Source organism: Parasteatoda tepidariorum, chromosome 4, assembly GCF_982258835.1.
Source record: "Parasteatoda tepidariorum strain Cologne lab strain chromosome 4, Ptep-v5.0, whole genome shotgun sequence".
Taxonomy (NCBI): Eukaryota; Metazoa; Arthropoda; class Arachnida; order Araneae; family Theridiidae; genus Parasteatoda; species Parasteatoda tepidariorum.
The window spans coordinates 7465651-7478244 of record NC_141758.1 but is presented as its reverse complement, the minus strand read 5'-3'; the positions used below and the strand labels follow the sequence as shown (position 1 = coordinate 7478244).

Genomic DNA, 12594 nt, shown 5'->3' with positions numbered 1-12594 from the left:
CTTATTTAAAACTTCGAAGGAGAAAAAGAATAGAATTCTAATATTTTATTTGATTCTATTTCATTAAATATTACTTGCTAAAATTTTCTAATCCTCTGCAATTTCAGAGTAGTAACTCCTGGTTTATGATACAGAAAAAAAATAGGGGTCATCTCATAATTCTGTTCTAAAATTTTTTTTTTTTAGTCAGTAACATTAAAGAGTGGGTAAATCCTTGCTGCCAGTTACTAAAAACATCCTCTCAACTGATACATCGATCTGTAGATCCTAAAGACCTTGAAGGATTTTTAAAGGTATGCATATTTTCCCATGAATTGTGATGTATTCAGAAGGGGGATCGAGTGATTTGGAAGAAGGTCGAAACTGGATTATTCCATTCTATATTCAACTTGAACAATCAAATAATGTAGTTTTAAATTATTTTGGGTATGATTAAAGTTTCAATCACCTGGTTCTCTCTTCTGAACATATCACTACCTATGAGTAAGTTATGGTTGATTGTGATATTATCAAGTTAGAGAAAAATCTTTTCTCTTGTTAAAATAATACTATTAAAAATAATGCATGTGAAAACATAAACTATTTTGCATTTAAAAATCTAGTTTTTATCTTGAATGAAAATCCTCCTTTTCAGAAAAGCAAGTTGGAGACAGTGTTGTATATTAACCAATCTTAACTTTTTTTTTTATGAAAACTGTTGTTGTTTAAATAACTGCTTGGTAAAAAAAAAAAATTTTTTTTGCTTTTATTTGTTAAAAATATTTTTTTTATGTTAGTTAACCCACTAACAGTTTTGCACGTAACAAGTTAGATTTCGACCTGCAGTCTTCTCTGCGTAACAAAACATATTTTTCCATATTATTAGATAGGGAAATAGTGTAAAGGGGTGAAACATTCTACCAATTTTGCCCTTTTGCTAACCACCAGGGGGTTAAATAAGATAATTTGTTAGAAATGCATTCTTTGCTTGTATATAAATATAATTTACACTTCAAAAGGAAATATTTTTGAAGTAAAAAACGTTGATCCATGATAAAACATGGTGTTGTAACTAGGCCCTTGGATGGCACCCATTTTGAGTTTTTTTCTAAACTTGTCAATTGGTTGCTTTATTTTCTCTTGTAATCCAAACTAATTTTAAGTAGCCTGCATAAATTAAAATAGATTGAATTAATCACTAATGCAGTACCAAATGATGTGTTATTGTCCTTTTTTAAACATTTGCTGCTTTACTTAAAGCATAAAAATTTTCTCCTGTTGTGAGTAATAAAATTTTTGTGCTAACTAGAACTTTTGCACAAATCTTGCATAGTTACAATACAGAGACTGAGAAAAGGTGCAATAAGGATACCCTTTTTTATTGTTGTGTGAATGATATTTTAACTATAACAGTACTGTTTATGGGATATGACCCTATTAGCAGAATATACCTCGTGAATCTGTAGCACGCTGCATTCACAAATCCAAATTTGTCTGCGATCTCAGCACAGTCAGACAGAGATTATTATTGTACAAAATGCAGCTTAAGCTAACATACATGTAACCAAATTTGTTAATATAAGGTCCTTAAAAATTATATAGAAAAACTTTGTGTTTAAATTTAAGTTGAATTTTATACGATACTGAAATAAAATTGAATAAATCGCTATGCAGGTCTGTTTTCTAGTAACAAAAAAAAATATTCCCTCAATTCAGCTTTTCAAATTTTTGTTCGAAGCAGGGTTAGAGATGTTTTATAAAATAGTCTCGCCAATTTTCTGCGATTTATTTGTTTGTTTCTTAGCAATAGAATGAAAACCAGGATGCTAAATAATCTGCATTACCCGATGCCACGCTGGAGGCTTTCTGCCATCTTGGAAATGACTGCTTTAGGGTTTTATTTTCCCGCTAGTAGATTGAAGAAAATTATACAGAAACTAGAAAATCAAAAAAATTTCTGAAACATGCCTGAAAAACCTATAGTAATCACCAACACAGATAGCGTCTGTTGGTACTGGTATCAACTTCACATACTGAAAGCAAAGTTCCTCGAGTGTGTGGTGGAAATATTTAAGGTTGTCAGAAAAAGATACGGTCCACTATACAACACACTTTCCTTAGACCCTGCCTTCCCTATAAGTTTATCACTACACTTTTTAGTCACCTTGTGGCTTATCCTCCAGATGCCTGACGAAGTCAGGCAAGGTCCATCAGACTGTCGATTCTAAGGAAATTGAGGACCAGAAGGGGGGATAAGTATATGTCCTCTCTGGAAGTCCCATACAGTCCAGGATGTGTTCAGGAGACGCCTGCTCACTTTGACATTCGGAGCAGACCTCAAAGATTCTCCTGCCTTCTAAAAACGAGAGACTCTTTGTGTGACCGCTTGCTAATCTGGAAATTGCGGTTTTAGAAGCTCTGCCACAATTGAGGGCGAATGAAGAACCTGGCTCTTTGCCCATTTACCAGTGATGGCAATTAGGAAACTTCTACCCCTTTGAAATTTCAGAATTAACTATGGATTGTTGTTCTAGGAAGATAAGTGTTGAGGAAGGATTAGCATGGTAACAGCCCTCCTTGGCCAGTCTATCCGCCTGCTCATTGCTGTATATGTCAACATGAGATGTGATCCACTGAAAATAAACATCGTGGAATTTTGAAATGAGCTTGAGTATTATTAAGTTTACTTATTATTGGCTGAAAATTAGCATCTGTGCAGTGTAAAAATTTTTAAAATTTGGCATTGAGAGAAAGAAATAATATGCAAAAAAAAAATATACTCCTTTCATAAAACTAATATTATTAATATTGTTTCTTTTTTCATGAAACTAATCGTGTTCTTTGTTTGTTTTTATGCAGCTTCCTACTGTGATAATTATTCTCCTTAATGAGTTAGTTCAAAAAGTGAAGGACTGGTTACCTATTTTAAAAAGCCATTCCATTTTACCTCTCTTAGTGAGCTTATTAATCAAATGCTTGAAAGTGAGTTGTATTTTCAATTTATATTTGTGGCAAGCTTGAAATTTAACTTGTTTCTGATGCTCTCTTTTTTTTTAAATTTTATCTTTTAGTTTAAAGTTGGGATAGAATTGTCTCATGCAATAATTGTGCTTTTTCTATCTATGTCCTCAGATAAAAAGGTAAGAAGCATTTTCTTTACTTTTAATTAATTTACTTTTTTTTAATCAGCTAACTTAGTATGAGTTCTTACTGTTAGAACCCATTTCTATATTAGATATAATCAAGAAAACTGTAGAAATGAAGTTTTAACACACCCTTCATATTATCTTACGGAATATTGATCCTACAGAAAAATGTTTCATGTGCTTTAGTGAAAAATGTTTATGAAAGTTATTTTGTTAGAATCTGCAGTTTAAAAAAAAAATCTCTGATGCGGTAGTGGGCTAAGCACAAGAAAAAGGTATCTGAAAAAAATTTTGAAGAAATAATATTATTATTTATACTCCCCCTTTATTTCCATGCAGCGTTATACTCTGAGGAATAATGTAAGAACAACTGGAAATGCTGCCATTTTAAGACGTCTTCAGAAAATTCAAATTCTTATAAAACTGGCGTTTTATTTTTGACTTTACAATTATAATAAATGTTTGTAAAAGTGGTCACAAAGTTTATTTTTATAAAATTATTAATATTATTTATCAAATTATGGTGCGCACTTGTTTTAAAATACTTTTGATATTGTGCCCAAAATATAGGGACAATGAAAATTAAATACTGTTACAAGGTTATGAAATTTTCACAAAAATATTTTCATTTCGCACAATAGTATATTTTCACAAAAAAAAATGGCCCTAAAAATAAAACCCAGGTCGACTCCTAAATCATTGCTTTATATTTCCATTAATCTATTCTTCGAAGGCTATTTTCAAATCTATGTATGGATACAAAATGTATTTTATTTGGAATACATTTTAATTAGCATGATTCTTTTTTAAAACTTTTTCTTTAGGTGTACTAGTGCACTTTTGACTCATAAAATATTTGAATGGTATTGAAAACTTGGCAATTTTTTTAATCTTTTTCACTAAGGAAAAAAAAAAAACAACACTGCTTCAGTGCCTTACACTTGAGGCAAAACTATGAATTTTACTGCATATTTAACATCTTTTGGGGAAGAATTATCTGGATTTTAGAACAAACAAATGACCACTTTAAAAGCTATTAAATTTTTTTAAAACTCATCAAATTGATAAGAATTTTCCACTTAGTTGAAAACTATCAAAATAAATGAATAATTCTCAACTTTGAACATTTTTATGAGACCAGTTAATGCAGCATTAGTCCAGATCTATTTTTTTAAATAAAAAAAATATGTCATAAAAGTTTTTTATTTCTAATGCAGAGCTATGATTTTTCTTCTTATTGGCATTTTGTACCTTTTTTTGAACTAGCATAGAGGGCACTGGCCAAGGCTAAACTTTAACTAACAGCCATGGATAACTATTGAAAACATGCAGCAGTTGCGAAAATAGCATATTATTTACACAAAAAAGCATTATTTCATATGATGACAGAACTTTCAAAAAACAGCCTTGAACTTGATTTTCTTAAAAATTATAAATCAGATTCATTAATTTTGAAAAAAATATATATATAAATAACAGTCAAGAAAAATTAAGAATGTGTGAAAACATTTTGTTTTGAAATATAATTTCTTTTACAAAATTGTATCATACTCTTAATTCTCAAAAGGTATTTCAGAAATATTTATGCTAAACTTAAAATTGTCTTATTATATTTTATTAACAAAAAAATTGCTATCTTTAAAACTAAAACATTTCAAACATTTTACATTTAGGCTGCCGAAACATTATGTAATTCTGGTTTTATGTCTGAAATGATTCTTATTCTCTCTAATATTGACTTTGAAATACAGATTTCTGAAAGAAGAAAAGGCACAGTAAGTTCATTATTTATTTTTGTCAAATTACTCCTACAACATTAATAATTTTAAGTTTATAGCTATTAGATTGTACAGTTTGGCTACATTAAAGATGCACAACCTGCTGTTTGGGGATGTATGTGGCTGGTAAATAGTCACAAGGTGATCCCTAACTTTCAAAAATTGGATTGGAAGTATTGCATAACTAATGAAAAAATAATAATAAGTATAAATATACTTATTATTATTATTATTTATTTTTAACAATTTCAATTAAATTTGCAAAAATAGTAATATAACTTTAAAATTGCAAAAGTAAAAACAATACTGATTCAAAGAATCTAAAAATTATAATCTTTGAAAATTTTATTTAAAGAATTTTCTCTTTAATTAAAACATGCTGCCCAGAGCAGGTGTGGTTCAAGAATTTATTTAAAAACTAAGTATGTACAGTCGGACCCCGATTTAACGAATTCATCGGGACCGGAAATTTTATTCGTTAAATCGGGGTAATTCGTAAAATCGGGGTTCAAAAAGAAATTTTTTTTGTACATATGTATTATTAAAAATTACTAGTTATAAACGACTATCTAAGATAAGAAAGGAATCTCCTATTCGACTCATAGTCCACGTGACAAACCCCCGGAAAATGACCTTGCAAGTGTAATGTCTTATTGACTCTGCCCACCTACCCACGACTTTCACTGTTACGAGTTTTTCTTTTGTTTGAGACGAATATGCACTTTTTCTATTTTATTCCTCCCAGGAAAGATTTTTTTCCCTTTAGAATCTGTCAAATACAAAAAAATGCAATACTTTTCTGATCAAAATTAATGAAAAATATTTTTTCCGGATGCTGAAATAATTCGTTAATCCGGGGTTAATTATTCGTTAATTAGGGGTTTTTGACTCTGTTTTTGCTGGGGTTGAAAAAAAATTCGTTAAATCGCGAAATTCGTTAAATAGGGGTTCGTTAAATCAGGGTCCGACTGTATATAAACGTCACTAGCTCAATGGTTAAAGCAATGATATTTCATAGTGATTGTCATGAATGACAGCTTAGAGCCCCTCTAACTTCAGATTGATGGGTACCAGTTTGTTTGGGGAGTAAAGGCGACTGGTGCACAGTTCTGAACACAATGCCAACATCATCCAACTGATCAAGAAATAGTGAAGCCTTATCTTTTATGACCCTTTGGCCCGACATAGGCTGTTGCGAGAATGTTTTGCGTTAAGACTTTAATTAATTCTTATACAATAAAAAAATAATGAAATTAAGTTTTCTCAATGAAAGTTTAGAATATATTATAGTTATAAATCATATTATATAGTTAAAATACTATATCTAAAAATAAATTTTAAGATTTTTATACTAAATTTTCTATTCTGCCTTTGTGGAAACGATCTGAGTGATGTGTTGTATAGTGGAATTTGTAGAAAGATCACGTTGTGATTTCTCTTTAATGTAGGCTAGCAAAAATATTGTCTACAAGTAAGTTTTGGAATAGTTAACTAATTGTAACCTAACCCATACAGCCATAAACACAACACACAAAAAAATTAAGTATAAAAGTGGAGAAATAAAATTATAAGGAATTACTACTTTATTTAGATATATTTAATGGAAATCTCTATGTATTATAAGTAAAATTTTGTATAAATTTGACCACATTGCCAAAGTAACATTATAAATCAAGGCTAGCATTGTAATTAAAATATTAATGTATAGTGTATTAGAATTTACATTTATAAAGTTTAAAGCTGCATTGCTATTGATAATCAAAGAAATGAAAGGGAATTTATGTATATATTCTTTTCTTTTTGTGGACCCATTTGTTCTAAATTTCTGTCTGAAACTGTTCCAAAACACTTACTGGCTCATATAAACATGAATAAGTACTTATTAGTTATTCTCTTATATTTAATGTAAGCCAGCTTATTTAAAACAATTTTGAACATAAGTGTAAATTAAGTTCGTCTGCTTAAAGTAGTGAAGTAGTTACTACACTTCCAAAGTAGTTTGTAGTAAGCTACAAAAATGATGTAGTTTTTCTGACCACTGGATGTAACATATTGTAAAAAAAATTCTTAGACTTTACTCTCAGCAGTTAAGGAAATGCATCATAAAATATCACATTCACGAAAGAGTGTTATTTCATATGGCAACAGAACCTTCAAAATACATCCTTAAATAAGTTTGTATCACACTATTTGACTTTCAAAGCAAGGACAAATTTTATGGTTAAAAATTAATTATTTTACTTTTAAAGTGTTACTTGTATATTTTCAAACCATAATTAGATAAGTATTTGGTTAAATATGTTTTAATGGACTATGTTAACTATTATTTTGCAGTATGTATGATATTTACATAATTACTATTTTTTTAGGTATCTCAGAAACAAAAATTGAGTCAAATTGATGTTTACTATGCTTTTTTGAGGTTCATTACGGTTTTACTTAAAACATTGGGAAATTACTTTTTACCTGATTGCTGGAATTTCATTGGAGTTCACCAAGATTTAATGCATTTAGTAAGTTCAAATTATGGAATTCTGCAAGAATTTTGAAATACCACAGGAAAACCTGGAATTCTCAAGAAATTTTAAAATACTCAAAAAAAAAATGTGGAATTTTCAATGAATTTTAAAATATCATGAGAAAATCTGGAATTCTCATGGAAAATTTCAACAAATTATTTTAACAAATTATTTAACAACAAATTTACTCTGGGAATTTCTAGAGTATTAGAAACTCATAATTTCACCCTAAGTATGTTTTCATTTATTTATTATGCATTAAAACTTCTATTACTGATAAATATATTTGCTATTTTGTCAGAAATCTGTTTTTAAACCTTTTGAAAAGAGAGGGAAATTACAAAAAGTAGTACATTTTATTTGACAACTTCAATAAAATAAATTTCACGACTTTTGTGAAAAGTTCCTTGTTAAATGATATAATAGACACAAATAAAAAATAACCGAAGAAATTCCTTTTCCAAAAAGTTGTTCTGAAACCTAGACCTTCTCTCCTTCTAAAAAGCAAAGGAACATAAACTTATATCTGAAATGCTATGAGTAAATATTTTAAATTGTTCAAATGCAGGATGATAAAATGACAATAACGGCCAAAAACCAGATTATTGATTCCAGGTGATCAATTTGATTTTAACATTTTATTTTGAAGCATGAAATTTCATTGTTATATAATTTTAGGTTTAGTACCTTTATCTTAGTGTTGTTTTTTTTTATTTAATAGTAAATTCATACTTAATTTTATGTACCTATAAGGAATCAAATAGTATGTACACGTTAAAATTGTGCTAGTTTGAAATTTATAAACTCTAACTGTACATATTTTTGTGTTATTATACTTTTGTTTTTTGATATCTAGTTTAGGAAGTTGGCACCTTTGAAAAACTTATGTCAATGTTTATTAAGTTTTAATTTTTTATCTATTTTAATCATGAGGGCTTTTTTTTCAATATTTTATTATTATCATTTCAGAGTCTACACAAAGGGAAAACTAGTTTTCGACTAGACGACATTCAAGAAGCTATATTCACCTCAAATTTCATTTTGCAATTATCTTCTCATCGACTTGCTTGGAAACTGGAACATCCCAAATCTCTCAATGTACTCCTGGTATGAAATTTTTTTATTTTCTTTAGTGATAGCAGCTGTCCTATAATTCATAATTTTCTTTTTTTCTGCAAAAAAGCAAACAAATATTTGTCCTTTTATCTAAAATAGAGCAATTTGGCCTATTTTTTTCTGATCTGCTCTTCAACTAGAAAAAAAGGTCATTGCAATTTTTCTAAAATATTACCTTTGATAATTTTCTGAAGTATTATTGCTTCTAATTAAATCTAATTTAATATTGATAATGGATGTTGTTTCATTAAATTCTACATTTAATTAAACAACCATTTATTTCTAAGAATTGAGTAATTTTTCTTTCTCTTTGTTTTTATTTGCTTTATGCGTATATTATTGTGTATAATCATTTTTATATTGTATTTTGTTTTGTTCGTAGATTTTAAATGCATTTTTTTAAAAAATAAAATACATAATTTTTCATTTTACTTTTTCTTTCAGGTTGATGTTTGTAATTGTGTGTATGGGACAATAGCAATTTTAAGCAAACCTGAGCTCTTGAAATATTATATTATGGTTTGTTATTAGCTTATCTTTATTATAGTTTAGTCAAGTAAATATGAGAAAATACTTAATCGCTATTGTTATTCTTCAGAATTGATGATTTCATTGTTTTCTGATGAGTCACAATGAGGTTTTATTGTATGAACTTATTGAATATGTTAATGGCCATTTTACCACAATTCTGAAAATTAGAAAACTAATTCCGATTTATTGTTTGGAACTTAAAAACAAAGTACAATTTGTCAATTTATGACATAGAAAGATTCTTACTTACTTTAAATGAAATGATAAAAAATATTTGCAGACTGTCTCTAAAATGTTGCGATACACTTTTAGGTGAGGTAAAATATCATCATAAGAATTGAGAAGTACATAGCATAGCTGCCAAGTGTACAGATTTTATCGGAACGGTTCCGATTTTTATGCCTTGTTCCGATAATACGATTTTGGAGTCAAAATGTTCCGATTTTTCATCGTAGCGTATTTTTTTCTTTTACTCTATAAAGCGATCCATGTCCGATTGGCGAAATCCAATCAAATCACGTTATCACTTTGCTCCGACTCTAGCTCCATTCGTATATTTGATGACGTATGTACCAGTCGCTTCAGAGACACCAAGAGGAAATTTTAGCTTCCTGACTCCTTGTCTTTTACTTGCAACCGTACCGGTGTTGAATGTTTACTCGGAACGCATCTCTTCGATTTGAGTTTAGCTTTGAATGTTTTTCCACATGGTAATCTGAAACAATGTCAGAAATTTGGCGAAGTCAGTGTTTTCGCGACAATTATAATGAAGAATTTGATTTCATCAAAAAATCAAGAAAGGGGACATCGTGCGCGTTATGTGTTGCTTGCAATACAGACATTAGTATAGCACATGGCGGAAAGTGTGATATCATTTCACACGGGAAAACAGCCAAGCATGCTACTGCGTATACAAATATGAAAAAGTCGGCAAAAATTTCCGATTTTGTGTCGTCCACTATTGATCTACAATCAATTAGAAGCGAACTATTGTTCACAGGATTTCTCCTTGAACACAATATTCCGTTAGCTGCTGTGGACCATGCATCAAGGTTGTTTTGTGCGATGTTTCCAAATTCTCCGGAGGTTAAAAAATACTCGTGCGGGAGAACGAAAACTAGTTATTTGGTTCAAGAAATTGCAAATAACACTTCCGAGCAAATTGTAAAAAAGCTGAAGACTAATGTGTTTAACATAGCGACAGATGGGAGCAATGACTCGTCGGACAATCAAATGTATCCAATTGTGGTCACATTTTTCGATTATGTGTTGGAGTTATTGAGCTGCACTCTTATATCTTTGCCAGTTTTAAATGATTCGAGTACAGGTCAAAATATTGCCAATCTAATTTGTGCTTTTTATTCTGAACCAGCATACCATGGGAAAATTGTTTATCGTTTTCCTGTGATAATGCAAGGAATATGATGGGGGAAAACAGAGGAGTTGGTGCATATCTCAAGGAAAATCATTCTAATCTGTTAGTTTTTGGCTGCCTTTGTCATCTGATCAACCTGGCGGCTGAAAAAGGAGCAAAGACTTTGCCCATTTCATTTGATGACCTACTTATAGATATTTATTATTATTTTCATAGAAGTGGGAAACGAAAATTAGAATTTAAAAAATTTCAGATGTTTGACAAAGAAGGTGGTAAAGAAATTCTAAAACATTGTGCGACAAGATGGTTATCCCTTGATAAATGTATCACTCGCTTACTTGAACAATGGAGAAGTCTTCTCTTATATTTCAAAGAAGTGTGTTCTGAGAGCAAAGTAACTACAGATTTCTCACCAAAAATCTCGGCGTTTGTAATACCAAAATTACAGAAGCAACAAACAAATGAAGATGTTCAAACAGAAGGTGAAGGGTCTAAAATAAAAAATACTAAGCACAAGGTTTCCGATACTACCTCAGTTTGTTCAAAAAAGATGAAATCTAAACAGAAAATTAAGTCAAATGATGAGTTTAAGCAAGGTTTAAAAACAAAAGTTTCTCAAGAGAACTTAAAGAAATTTTTAGGTTGAGATGGAAAAAATTTTCTCGTCCTTAGTTCTAATTTGCATCATTCTTTAGCTTTCTTTCTAAAAAATTTCTTTATCGTTTTTGAAAAATTCAACATATTGTTTCAATATGAAGAACCTCAGGTTCACAAAACAAAACGTGAACTTGCAAATTTTTTCACTGAATTATTAAGTAGATTTGTAAAGGTAAGTGTTATTAACAGTTCAAGCTCTGTATTTGATGTTAGGTATAACATATTTGAGAGCCAAAAAAAAGATTATGAGTTAGTTGTTGGCTCTGAATTCAAGGACTCCCATTAAAGAACTCTCTAACAAAGAAAGAACAGAGTTTTTTTCTCATGTGAGAAAATACTTCTGTACATCTTGTGATTATATAATTGCTAATTTCCCTCATAATTTGCCATTATTAGAACATGCTGAAGTTGCTGATATGTCTAAAAAAACTGAGAAGACATTTTCATCTGTGAAATATTTTATTGACTTATATCCCTCTATGCTACTTAAAGAAAATTATGAATCGTATTTTGATGCAGTTGATACTCTCGAGTTTTTGTCCTATCAGCTTGAAAAATGTCCTGAATCTACTATAAATAATGAAAGAGCTGATAAGCAGTGGGCAGAACTCTCTAAAGAGAAAGGTCCTCTAGGAAAACCAAAATATGCGAGATTATCACGGGTGATGTTAGGAATTTTAACATTTCCTCACAGTAATGCAGCCTGTGAAAGACTTTTTAGTCTAGTGCGAAAAAATAAGACTGAGTTTAGGGGTAGCATGAATGCGTCTACTTTGCAGGCAATTTTGAATGCCAAGTTCCAAATGATTCAGCCTTGTTATAGACAAGTGTTTGATGAAAAGTTTTTAAAATCAGCCAAATCTGCTACAACTGTAGCACTTAATAAGATTGTCTTGATCTAAGAACTTCTGTTTATTGTCACATATGTTTGAGTAATAATAAAATATTTTGTTTTTAAATATGTTTTAAATTACTAAAATCAGCTATCATTTCTGTTGAATAAGAATAATAATCAGAAATCTTGTCAGTTGATATGTATTATAATCAATAATAATTGTTACATTAAATCTTATACAGTTACAATTATACAAACATTTAGTGTAAAGAAGTAAACTTTAATGTCGTGACCACGTGACGTGTTCCTATTTCTTTCCCTGGCAGGTATGACATAGCAACCAGGGGTCAAAAATTATATTGTCCAACTTACTTAGGCATGTATTTTTTATCTTTACATGCCAATCTAGGCTTATAATCACCTTATTGAAAATTATTTGACACCATGAGTCTTCACATCACCCAACTATGGCCCAGCAACTATCTCTGTTTTTCATGATACTATCTTTTAATAGCCATGGCAAGGATGTTGCGTAATTTTGACGCTTTTTAGATTATGAGGGCAGAGCTTAAAGTGGTACACCTTTCTCCAAACTTACACACTGCAATTAACGAGAGGACTTTCAGCCATGACAGATTTAAAGAGCACCTTGCTGCGT

At 30.1% G+C, this 12594-nt stretch overlaps 1 protein-coding gene across 1 annotated transcript in view; it reads left to right on the top strand.

The window, feature by feature from the left end:
* The window catches only part of Nup188 (nuclear pore complex protein Nup188), a 97870-nt gene that overhangs the window by 76553 nt on the left and 8723 nt on the right, over positions 1-12594 (top strand). The window contains exons 38-44 of the mRNA XM_087160578.1: positions 187-293; positions 2839-2961; positions 3051-3119; positions 4799-4900; positions 7273-7416; positions 8392-8529; positions 8983-9057. Coding sequence (XP_087016704.1) covers positions 187-293; positions 2839-2961; positions 3051-3119; positions 4799-4900; positions 7273-7416; positions 8392-8529; positions 8983-9057 — 758 coding nt within the window. The remainder of the gene's footprint in view (positions 1-186; positions 294-2838; positions 2962-3050; positions 3120-4798; positions 4901-7272; positions 7417-8391; positions 8530-8982; positions 9058-12594) is intronic.